The sequence below is a fragment of the Pezoporus occidentalis genome, unplaced genomic scaffold (assembly GCF_034315485.1).
Source record: "Pezoporus occidentalis ecotype Australia unplaced genomic scaffold, CSIRO_AGI_Poc_V1 ctg5, whole genome shotgun sequence".
Lineage (NCBI taxonomy): Eukaryota > Metazoa > Chordata > Aves > Psittaciformes > Psittacidae > Pezoporus > Pezoporus occidentalis.
This window is the reverse complement of record NW_026915835.1, coordinates 9,510,279-9,523,494: the sequence shown is the minus strand read 5'-3', so window position 1 is coordinate 9,523,494 and position 13,216 is coordinate 9,510,279. Positions and strand designations below refer to the sequence as shown.

Genomic DNA, 13,216 nt, shown 5'->3' with positions numbered 1-13,216 from the left:
ATAGCTTGGGTATGTGCAGGGTTAATGAGTGGTAGCTGTTATGGAATATACAGACTTTAATTGCTTGCAAGTTAAGTTTCCAGGGTTGTAGCGATCCCAGGGTTGTAGTGTCGAAAATGAATCTGGTAAATTCACCTTAAACAGGATTCACAAATTGTCAGTTTTAATTGCTGGTTTTGAGATTAGCAATGTACTGATGTTTCAAAACAGTGTGGCAAAATCACCTATGATTTATTCCTTTATTTCAGAAGTGTCTTTCCTACAGTTTGCAGGTGCAGGCAGGCATGTCAGGGCAATGAAATCTGTAAGTATTGCTGAAACATATGTGATGCTCAATAAGTCTGTAACAAATAGCAGGAAGAGAGTGTGTGCTGTTTTGTACTGAATGCTGTGTAAACTCCCACAAAGCTTATTTTGCAACAGGACATGGATAAAAGCATTATTCAGACAGTCTACTGAATGGGCACGTGGTGGGATGGGTGTGCATGCATGCATGCTGAATCTCCCACCTCACCAAGTACAGTAAGTAGCTGAACCAAAATTTTAAGTTGGGATCTTTAAATATTCAACTTCCCATAGTATATGACATTATTTCTACTGCAGTCAGTCATAGGTTAAGCTCTGACATGCTAGTTGGAATATCAGTGCACAGCATAGTAACACTGAAACTTTATTGACATATACGCTAAATGCAGTGGTAATAAAATGCTTGCCCTTTTTTGTATGCCATTACCATCAGTCACATATATGATTTCTGTTTTCATAAAGTGCCTAGATCATAAATTAAATCTGGAAGAAAATGTCTTTTAATAAAGGAGAGATCTGCACCCTTGTATATATTTGTGCACACACTATAAACGAGTAACCGTGACAGCTAATTTACTTAGTTTATCTGTATAGGTATGGCCATTTGTCATGACAATATAGTTAACACATGACACTAGCATCTCTCTTAGGCATAATGCAAGTCATCTATTCAGAAAATACAGCACCATTGTAAGGAAGGAAGTGAAAGCAGCAGTAAAGGGATCAGCTGGGGCTGGAGTGGAAAAGTCTTTCTCCTGTCCCAAAATAGGAACATGCCCTGCACCTTCTGCACCTCCTTTCTCTCTTTTTTTTTTTTTTTTCCTTTTCAGCACTGTCTTTTGTAACCTGAACTTGCATTATTCTCAGCATAGTTATGGGACTAACATGGAAGAGGGCTGCTATGTCAGTGACAGTGGCACTGGTCTTACGAAGTTTATGGGGGTTGGAATGTATCAAAGCTGGCAATTAAGAGTGACCATGGGAAGGAGGAACTATAGTAGGCAATTAAGAGTGACCTGTCCCTGACTGGTACTTGAAAGATGTTGGAACTGGCAAGGAACAAGGACGTCGGAACTGGAAAGAGGATGTCAATCAGAAAATCAGATAGACCTTTCACCTCATGTAACCACAAGGCAAACACAGATGTGCTTTGCTAATTGCTTGGAAGCATATAAATATCGTGTAATCTTTTCAATAAACGATCCAGCTTGCACTCTACCTCTGGGTAGAGTGCAACAACACCAGTTGTTGGAGAATTACACAATACTGACAGTAGCTGAAAACAGATTTACAGGCAGAGCCACCATAAAGATATGAGAGCTTTCCCTCCATAGTATATTAAAGGGGCCTCCTGCACAGTGTTTGCTTCTGCACAGTCTTCAGTGCTGATATTTGTAAAAATCTCATTTTGTGTTGCAGTATATGCATAAAGGTTGAAAGGTGATAAAACCACAAGTTATTTTATGTGTATTGTTTCTGAATTCAAGTACTATCTGATGTCAGGGCCTTGTTATACTTAAGTCTGAAACCATCCTCTTTAATTGCTTTGCCTAAGATAAAGTGAGCTCAGAATTGTGCTGTTCTGTGTTTTTATTGTATATCTGTATAGTATAGGGTAGTAGTCTGTTTAATATTTGCTATTTTAATGATAGAAATCAGAAAATTATGTGAATACAATATGGTTTAATTTATTTCAAATTGTGAAAATATTATAATACTAAAACTGTCAGTAAATGTTATTTTGTATGTCCAGTAAATATTATTAAGGCCCTATTATCAAAACCCAGTGTATTTTAATTTTTAGTCTTTCACTGTATTTCACTTTGTATTTTCTCTATTCACTTACTTAGTCACTTAGTGAAACTCTAAATCTTACCTATAGGCAATAATTTTGAATAATATTTGAAAAATAAAAGAATAAAATCAGTGAATAAAGGTTATTAGAATTATTCTAAAATGCTCAGCAGAATTTCTCATTTATTAAATGAGCCAAAGTTAGCCTATCCCCATTAATTGTAATACTGCTAGTTTTTCTCTGAGAAATAGTTTTTATCATCCATCAAAATATCAGTTTCTAAAACCACATACTTTCAGTTGTTAATAGCCTCACCATAAGTTTGTTTCTATTTGTGAGAAGCACATCTGGTACCAGGCGTATGATGTGAGGCTCTTATTAGAAGATACTAAGGATAGTCTTTCCAGCTGTTCACATTTCCCCCCCGCCTCTACAAAGGGTACCAAGACAGACTGTGCTTAAAAATATCTGTTCACACTTAATCTGCATGCTCAAACTCAGTCCGTTTTTTTTAGCTGAGTTATAATGTGCCCACACACTTGTCATTTGCCACCTGGTAAAAGGCAGCACCAGGGGTAAGGGAATTATGTAGGAGAACTATTCTGATATCTTATGTTTGACCACTTAAGTAATTCAAAAGGGCTCAGTGCAGATCATCATCTAGAATAAGGCATTTTAACAACTGGACATTAAGGAAACAGTGAAACCCTGTGCTTTGTGGGAGTGTGGATTCTGTGTCTTTGGTGGTGCTGCTTAGCTGTTAGTGCACAGTGGTACACAATACATTGTCATGTATATCTTGAGCTATTAAGAAAGGAAAAGGAATCACCTCTCTCTCATTTTCACTATGGTACTTGCTTTTGGTTATCTTCCTATACCTGTCTGCTTATTACTACTTCTTATCCAGAGGAATGAGTAGTCGTCATGAGCACTTCACATCTGCAAAAAGATAGGAAAATACATCTCCAACCTGTCACATTTAATTCCTCAGGCCAGTAACATTAGCCTCCTTTACAATGGTCTCTACCCTTTGTCTCAGACTTGCCAGCTAATAACTCCCACTGCAAATGACACAACAGACACAAAGTTCTTTCTCATCTCAACTTAAACCTCACTAGTGGCTTTGTCTGCCATGAACAGCTACCTCATGAACATTTGTTATTTGCCTACATTCATTAAAGGGTAGGACCAAAGAAAGTGGTGAATCTATTTTAGAGGAATTCATGTAAATAATTATGAAACAAAAAAAAAAAAACAAAACCTACAGAAAATTGTGTGCGTATCACAAAAAAATGGACATAGTTTTGCTGTTACATTTTAGAAATGGGAGGACTTCAACTTTTGTGGGGAAGCAGAGGTTACATTAAAACTGCAGTTTTTAATTTCTGAGTCATAATAATCTTTTTTCAATTTTTGGTTGGTAGAAATGTGAACTCATTATATGCTAGAAAATATTTAGCCAGAGTATTAACACAGTTTTATGATAACAATCTGTCTTCGTAATGGAGAGGGTGTTTCCCCATTGCATTGCCACAGGTAATTAAAGTATGAATGCACTGTGAATGCATTACAAATGCTTGATTCCTGTGAAGAATGCAGGCCGTCTTCCTTTTATGTATACATCTGCCATAAAGGTTTCGGAGACTGTAAAACAACTTTTTTTTTTTTTTTTTTTACATTGGGAAGGAAGCAACCTCCCAAATATAAGAGATTTAATTTGCGCAGTGGCACAGTTTTAGTTATTTATTATTCCTACATGCAGTCAAAATCTTTAACTGAAAATGCATGGGGAGTGAGGGCCATGATTTTGGTCAGGTTGGGAAGGGAGAGGAAAGAATGCCTATCAGAAGAAGATATAACATTACACCTGGTCTGAGGTTAAGCTGATTCCTTGTGGTAGGAATTTTGTCTACTTCTCTGATAGTAACAGGAAGAGGGAAGGAAAGCAATACAGCTCACTTATACTTTAATGAAGGAGGTTCCCTTGAGTCTAGAGATAGAAATAGGAAAGAACTACTGACAGTAACTGAAGGAAAAGTGGTTGTGTTTCTTGGTTGTTCTCCAGTGGCATATGTATTTAAAAATTGAGACCTCCTGTGACATCTTTCCCACTATCTGTTTTAAAGAAGAATGTCTTGCCTCCTTCCAGGAGGCTGTTTCATAGTGTAGGTATACATGCACCTAGTATCTGCTTGAAGGGCTTTGTACTTATAAGCTGTCTGTTTCCTATATCCTCCAAGATACAAAAACATACGGAGAGCAAGATTCAGTGTGACAAAAAGTTCTGTTAGCAACATGACTGTGGAAAATATATCAGTTTCCAAGTCATTAAAATATGTCTACACATAGCTAGAGAAACTATATTTTCTTGTAAGTTAATAATTTGCTTTTCCGAGAACAACTGGAACAAACTGTTCCTTCTATGTGGACATGCAAAGCTGAAAAAGTGGTGGATGCACTATTAACTATGGGTGGGAGAGGGCAGTCCAGCCAGCATCTTTTCTCTGTTGCATAACAAAACTGTTTAGAGGCAGAGTAGGACAAAGACAGAGAAAAGAAGTGTAATTTGTTAAGTAAGTATGAAGACTTAACTTGTGACAGTGAGTTGTAGTGGTACAATTAATAGTAAAGCTGTCAGGAGCCTGGTGTGACTAGGATGATGAAACTTGAAAAATCAGATCTCTTTCAAAAGTTTTTTCTAGATTTAAAGAAATGATGGGAATTGGAAATACAGTTTGCAAGAGGAATATATTTATTTTGAAATTGGCTTTGAGAATCATGATGAGACTGATTTTAGGTATGTCAAACAACAGCATTACAATGATGCATTTTTGTCTTTATAGGGGAAGCCCCCTTCCCCAAAATTGACAGAAGGTGAGACGCAATATTGGTAGGCAACTACTGGAAATACTAGTGAGGGATAAACAAAAACTTAGGTAATTTTTTAAGACTGGACATTGCACTGTGGAGAAAAAGGTGAAGAAATAGGAAAAGTCTGAAGTAATTGTTTAGAAGATTGTAGAGGATAAAAGGTGAAAAAGTGAAAAAAGTTAAAGGAACAATTGAACACAATACTTAATAAAAATAATAATAATTATACAAAAAAAAAGCAACCAAAACTTCCCAAGAGTTTAAGTGGTTCTTAGGGCATAGGACATAGGTGAAACTCATGTCATTAATAACAATAATGAATTCTGGAAAAAATCATAGAAGACTAAAGGGAAGATAAAGCACTTATTAATTTAATTGAATTCAGTAAGTTTCTTGCAAAATTATGAGATTTTTCAGTAATTGCTCATTAATTGAATTAGTTTTATTTAAACTTTTATTTAAAAAAAAATAAATAAATTATAACGGTCTAAAACCCAAAAAGTATTTCAGGAGGCTGTGGAATCTTTATGTATGTTGGTTTCTTACTACTGGCAGTATAGAGGTCTATGCTTGTAACTTAGGTTAGATAATTATCAGATGAAGGGTTCAAGATAAAAATTCCAACTGAGAGTATTTTGAACTGAGCCAAACAAAAGCCTTACTTTGTATATTTTATTGGTAACTGACAAAAAACATAATTCGAGCAAACTGTCTCTTTTTTTTTTCTGCCATCTACTGAACAAGAAAAATATTTCTTGTCTACAGAAGTACTTCTTACTGTCCTTTGTGTTTTTCTGAAGGCTTGATCAAACAATATGCCTGAGATCATGCGATTAACTAGTAGCTAATATTTTCTTTCTTGAGGCTGCTAATACTCCTAATATGCACAGATACATGGAACAGCAGAGGAATAATGCCTATTTTTGCTAGGCACACAGGTGTTCTAGTGACTGAGTTTTGCCTCATGGTGTCCAAAGAATGACTTATGTTACAAATAGTTTGATAAACAAATCATATTTAAGATGGAACACCATTGTAAATTATACATTATGCAAATTTATCTATAGAACAAGAACAATGGGTTTATAATGTGCACTGGACTCAGTGTAATTTTTTTGGTTTTTATTTTTTTCTTGTACATAGAAGAGGAATCTCTGTGACAGAAATAATGCGTCTCTGAGATGAACTGGTGTCACTAAAAATATTGTTTAATATTGTGATTATTTTTGTATCTGGCACTTCTACATAAAAAGAAATTTATGAAAACCTGCTGAAACTTTGGGCAGAGCCTTTAGTTGCAGATATAATTGCTGGTAGCAGAGCGAAAAGCACACCTTTTGATCACAAACAGAACTTCATGCCTACTCTCACTATAAGAAAAATTTAAAGTCTTTATAAAACTCTCTTTCTTGCATTTTTGCATGTGGCTGCTAATGAAAGCCATCACTTTTCCCAGTCCATCTTAATTTGGTAAGTGCAATTTCACAGGTTATTGATTTCTAAGCATTCAATAAACAATTGTGTGAAGACTTTTTCCATTTTTACATATGGAATATTTTTTATATGCTTTTATGAGTTATAAATAGCAAAACACTAGTTTTTTTCACTGACAAAGTGGTCATGTTTTGTTTCTTGACTATATGCTGTAGATATATAGCCAGTAATATGCACTAAATTACATTGAATGGGTTTTGGATTATTTTGCATAATTAATCTTGGATAAGTGAAAAGTGAAAAAAGTTGAACACAACAGGATTTACTATTTGAGTAACAGTGACATGATATGACATTTTCTGATTAAAGTGTTATTTATTTGGGGCTGGGGCTTCAGTGGAATGTAGGAGAAAAGTGTTTCAATTGAGTATGTAAAATACTTAAGTAGTTTATAAAGTACTCTGCTTTCTACAGTGATACAATTCTGCTATTTTCTGCATCTCTATGAATACCTTTTCCAGAATGGATAAATTTCTAAAGCTAAGCCTCTGTTTACTCAGAGAAATGCAGTATAGTTTCAAGTCATATACATTCTCTTAACTCTATTTCAAAGTAAGTTTTGTTTCCTTTTGAAACTTATTTAAGATATAGTTTTATGTACTGTTATTTGCTATTGCTGTTTTTGAACCTTTGCAGCTCAAGAATGGCAGTTTTACTAATTACTTTCTCATTTCCTAAGAAAAGATATACAGGTGGCTAAACCTGTATGCGAGGTCCCTTTTTTCCTGGCATTTTCTCTTTAACTGTCCAACAGCATTACTGTAAACTAAGGCATTTCATTTCTTTGCACTTTATGTTAAAGCTTATTAGTGTCTAAAGTCAATGAGCAAAAATCAAGTCTGAGTAGTATGGTCTTTATGACCAACTGTATGAGGTACAGGGCATGGCAAAACAGGTACCTACATAATTGTAGGGCACTAACTAGTCTGTCCAGAATACATTCTGAGGATTAATCTGTGTTTGTCTTGCCACAAAAACCCCATTCATACCTAAACAAATCTTATCTTGGACGAAAAGTTTGAAGGTCTTTAAGGTGTCCCTAGGAGACCATTGGTTGAATTGCCTTTTCAATTTTCTGCGTACAGCTGCCATTACTTACAGTGACCTAATATAAGTACTTAAAGGGTTGTTAAATTATGGGAAGAATCAGAACACTTTACTGGGATTTTACTGCTGTTTTACCTTTTCTTTTTTTCAAAGAAGTTTGGAGCAAGTAAAGGGTGATTAGAGAACAGCACCCTTGTTCAAATCAAGGTGCTTTTTCTAGGAAAGGAGAAGCACCATGGAATCAGATGCTGTAGATCCTAAGAGCTAAGCTTTTATTTCTGTTTACACTGGTTTATGATCCATAAAGGCTCAAAGTCTGAATTTTCTCATCAATGCCTTTGGACTCTTGTATTTCTCTTTTGAGTTCTTAATACTGAAAATTGGTCTGCACGATGTTACTCTGCACAATGTTGCTGAAGGGAATTTCTTTCCTCTTTACCTTTTTTTTTTTTTTTAATGCGCTATGCAGCCAGGTTTGCCATTTAATAAAGAAACACTTGAGAATATTGGTTATTTTCAATGCTGATAATTTCTGTGAGCCTTTTAGTTTTCTTATTTTGTAGTATCACCCTTCAATGTCATTATTGTAATCCTGTGTTTCCTTATTTCTGTATATTGATTGAGTCATTTAAAGGTAAAAAATAGCCTACTCTGAACAGCTCCTAAATGTTTCAAATTCCCACACTAATCAGTTTTTTTGCACATACCAACTGAGAAAGATTATGGAAAAAAAACATCTTGAATCTGTCCTGTACAATGATTACAGGATTTTGAGGTACACGAGTTCTAAAAAGGGTTTTGAAAGAATCAGGGAATCTTCAGGTGAATTTGTGCTGGAGTTCCTGCAGAATACAATCAACAATATATGCAAAGAGAAAGGTTTATTTTTATATCACTAATTGGCCATAAGTACCTATACATGGGTTTCATGAACTGTTAGAAAGTAAGTGGCATTTGCTGGCTGATTCTCTTTAACTAATTCCTACTTTAACGTGCTGCTGACTGAATTTAAAGCATTGATTATGCAGACAGCATTTATAGTGAAAAAAAGGTACCTCCTGAACAGGATAAGTAGCAGGCTTTCTATCTGTGCTTTCTTAGAAAAGAAATAAAAGATTAACTTATTGTCTTCTACTAAGCTTATTGCTTGTTAGTTTTCAGGGTAATAATTTAAATGTGCTGGGCCTTTGGGGCTTGCTTTTGAGTAGTTATTTAATGACTTGGTAAGTTACAGATATACTTCTGAGTTTGAGGGTGGAAAGTGTTGTTTATAAATGGCGAACAGGAAAGAGGGCAAAATTTGTGGCAAACAACTGCCTAATGACTCAAGAGCAAAATAGACTAAGCTCATTGCAACCCAATCTAACATAATGGAACTGACAGAAATTCAGTCAGGGTACTTCTCTTTTTTTCTGACCTGAAAAGGGCAGCATGTTTTGAATAGCCAAGAAGAGGCAGGATTAGTACCCTATCTGTTCAAATGTAAACTGACTTAGGCCTAAATTCTGAATTAACAAACAATTCATTCAGATCTGCTCATTCCTGTTATTTTTGGTTTTCAGAATTGCTGCTGTTGTCACTTCTAAACTCCCTGGAGGAAGGGAAGAAATGAGTCTGTTTGACCCTAGAAACCTCATTTATTAGGCACTGATTTATTTCTTGTAAATTACTTGTCATTCTAATTCTTCAGCAATAAAACTAAAAAAGTCTGCATAGGGCTTTCATCAAAGTGAGGAAAAAAAATGAAAGAAAAAGCCTGAAATATCTATCCACTACCCATACTAATGAGCTTAGCTCCATCATTACAGTTTTTTTTTTGTGAAAGCATTTGTTGATCATCCAAAGATATGGAAATAAAATTGGATTTCTGATCAACATGGTTCGTACTCCAGACTGGATAGGAACACATAAGCAGATTATGTTTGTTTTATCCTTTAGGAGAAGTTTGCAAGAGACACCTAGCATAACATAATTATGTAACAAGATCGAGTATAACAGGATTAGAGAAATGTCCTTTTCTAAATCAGTAATACATAACGGTTTGTGTTGAGGAATCATGGTTAATAAAGTTTTGCCAGTTTAATTTCCTACAGAGAGTTTCACAGTATTATATTACCATCATACAAATGGCAATACTGATCAATATAAGCCAGCTGATGATATCTCAGAATCCAATTTAATGTTATGCAAGTGAATTTACTGTGGGTAATAATTCTAATAGGTAACTCATTCTCTTAAATAATTAGTGCCAGCATGTGGCACAGAATAGATGATGGGGTGAGATACAAAGGTAACTCTGTTTGTTCCCTGTAAAATTATCTGCAGGCCATATTTCATTATGCAGGCTTACAGCTACTTTAAAGGAATTCTGTGAAGCCTAGTAATTACTGTGACAGAAAGATGGGCCAGCCTTTCCTTCTTAAACCTGTAGACCTTTGTACAATGACTTAGGAGACCATGTGGAATACTTTCTGGACAAAAACTAATTCAAAAGTAAACCCCTAGCATATATCAGAAAGAAATACTGTTTTCTGAACTGTACTATAATCTACCAAGAGTCAATACAATGCAATTTTTTATTTTTAATAACTAATATTCAAAATTATTATTATCTAATTAATTATTTTAATCATTTATTATATTAATGCACTTTATAGTTTTTCTACCACCAGGAGTGCAGATTGGATCTACTATAGGTCTACTGATATCATTCTTATAATATAGTATCTACTGAATGTAATTAACCTCATGCAATGAAACTGTTATATTATTGCCATAAAGTATGAACATTCCTTATGTGCTCCTTCTATTTTGATAGAATATATAAAACAATCACACTGGTTTGAATTAATTGATAATATTGTTTCATATGCTGGACTCCTTTGCTCTTTCATTATGTAAGCTGTTTCATATATATCTAGTTGAAGCTAAAAAAAAATCAGTTTCATATATGAAATTCTTAATTTTTTAGCACTACAAGATAGATAAAACCTTATGGCTTTCATTTGAAATAATCTCATGACATATTTGTAAAGAAGAGGCTATTATCTGTGTTGTGAATTATTTGGAAATAGTAGCATTAGTTTCCTCAAGGGCTAGTACTTGCTGACACGTTTTCTTATTTTCAGTAAAAGTCTGAACTTGAAACACTGAATTAAGTAAATTTTAACTAAGAACATATATGATGAGGAAATAATTATTTTTTTCTTGTGTTTCTATTTTTTCCTTTTTTTTTTAATTGAAGACATTCTGTTTGTAGGCTAAATTCACTTTGTACTAACGCATCTTTTGGTTAAAAGTATGTAATTTATCATTAAGAATATATTCCCAATTGATTGCAAATTAAGTCAGTTAGAGTTTTATTTTTCTTTCTTGGGTGTTGTAAAATGAATGTGAATTTGAAGAAGTGAACTACACTAGGCACTCTTAGAATCAGTGGGAAGATACAATTGCTTTCTCTATTTCATAAAACCATGGAATCATGGAATAGTTTTGGTTGTGTCCTGGTTTCAGCAGTAGCAGTCATTTTTCTCCCTCTTAGTAGCTGCTGCAATGCTGTGGTTTTGACTTTCAGCCTGGGAACAGCACTGATAACACCGATGTTTTTAGTTGTTGCTCAATAATGTTTACTCTGACCAAGGAGTTTCAGAGTCTCATTCTCTGCCAGGGAGGAGGGGAAGCCGGGAGGAAGCAGAGACAGGACACCTGACCCAAACTAACCAAAGAGGTATTCCATACCACAGCATGTCATTCCCAGGATATAAACTGGGGGCAGTTACCTGGAAGGGCTAGATCACTGGTTGGGTCGGGCTGGGTATCGGTCGGCAGGTGGTGAGCGGTTGTGTTCTCTTCCCTTGTTATATCCCTTATCATCATTATTATTGGTGGTAGCAGTAGTGGTTTTGTGTTATACCTTAGTTACTGGACTGTTCTTATCTCAACCCATGGGAGTTACATTCTTTCAGTTCTCCTCCCCGTCCTTTTGGGAGCGGGGTCATGAAGGGAGGAGGGAGGGAGTGAGCGGATGCATGGTTCTGGGTTGCTGGCTGGGTAAACCACAACAGGTTTGTGAAATACGGACTCACTCCTCTAAATGAGATGACTGTGTTTTATTGAGGGACAAAGTCAATAAAGCAAAGGCAACAGTGCTGGGCGCATGACCGTAGACAGAGGCGCGAGTGATTAGCATTTGTTACAGGTTTATGTTCTTTCACTATTACATTAGTTACACACATATTCATAATTCCCGCATATAGGCGGGGAATATTATAACTAACTCCTGGAACTTATTCTCATAAGTCCCCTCCTCTTGGCGTCTGCTCACTGCTGTCCAGTGGTTGTGGGCAGGGGTCTTCAGGATGAAGTAAGCAGTCTTCTTCACAGTGTACTTTTCACCTCTGGCACAGTTGGATGCCCCAGTAATCACACAACTAGCTGAAACCAGCCATATCTGTAATTCTTCTGATAACTAGCAATGATTTAAAACAGTGTGATCTTCCTGCAAAATTTATTGCAGGATGGGCAGACAAGGAGTATCCCAAGCTAGCAGATGTTTGGGAGGCTCTATCTCTAAACTAACTGATAAGTAGAAGGATGGGGTGAAATAACTCCTTCATGTTTAGTGGGGCCACTAAATCCTGTTACCTTACCACACACAACATAAGCATTGTTCTTTAAAACTAAAGATACTTTAGAAGACTAGTGTGAAACAATTAACTCGTGTTTAATGGGGCCACTAAATTCCACAGACTTACAACATAAACATTGTTCTCTTTCTACAACCTAGTTAAGCTAAAAAGTACTTTAACTCATGTTTTTCAGGCACTAGCTTTTCTTATATCAAGCCCCCACACCCCCCCCCCTTTCTTTTACCTTTACAAATTCTTTTGCTATGTGACTCCATTTTGCTCAAGAGTTCTGGCCCTTTTTGACTTCTTGTCTAATCTTGTGTCTTTAACAAGCTTTGTTTCTGTTATTGTAAATTCGTACAGTTATATCCACATAACCACACCTATGATTCGTGAAAGCCAATATATTTATGTGTTTATCACAGGTTGGAAGCAACCTTAAAGACTGTCTAGTTCCAACCACTAAGCCATAGACAGGGACACCTTCCACTAGATTAGGTTGCTCATATTGATTTTTTGAATAACTTTATCAAAGAATAAATAAATTGATTACTTCCATGTCTATGCTAAAAAAGCACCAACATTTCCGTTAACAGACTTACAACTTCAGTTGTCCCTCCTAATGCAGTAAGATTTTTCTATTTTGTACTTCTAGTGGTGAAAAGTGGGAAGGATGCATTGTTTACATATATCAGATTCTGGAAGCCTGTGATGAAGTCTGGTCACGTCTTATTAACGTGTAGTTTCTCTTGTGGTTTACAGACTGTCAGGATCCAGCCACCCCTTGCCACCCCATTGTGACATGGATTCATGTAGCTCTGAGGAATTCTACCAAGCTGTTCACCATGCAGAGCAAACCTTCAGAAAGATGGAGAGCTATCTGAAGCAGCAGCAACTCTGTGACGTTATCCTCATTGCTGGGAATCGCAAAATACCTGCACATAGGTAGGGCATATGCATAAGATATTGCAACTATGAAAGTAAATGTTTTGGGTTTGCTTATGTCCTAGAATGGTGTTTTCTGTGGCCTCTTATGCCTGCTTTCTTCTTGCTTTAAACACCACAATTTTAAGTG

At 35.7% G+C, this 13,216-nt stretch overlaps 1 protein-coding gene across 1 annotated transcript in view; it reads left to right on the top strand.

Moving 5' to 3' along the window:
* The window catches only part of KLHL1 (kelch like family member 1), a 205,440-nt gene that overhangs the window by 57,357 nt on the left and 134,867 nt on the right, over window positions 1-13,216 (top strand). Inside the window, exon 2 of the mRNA XM_062636870.1 lies at window positions 12,904-13,086. Within this exon, the coding sequence (XP_062492854.1) occupies window positions 12,904-13,086 (183 nt within the window). The remainder of the gene's footprint in view (window positions 1-12,903; window positions 13,087-13,216) is intronic.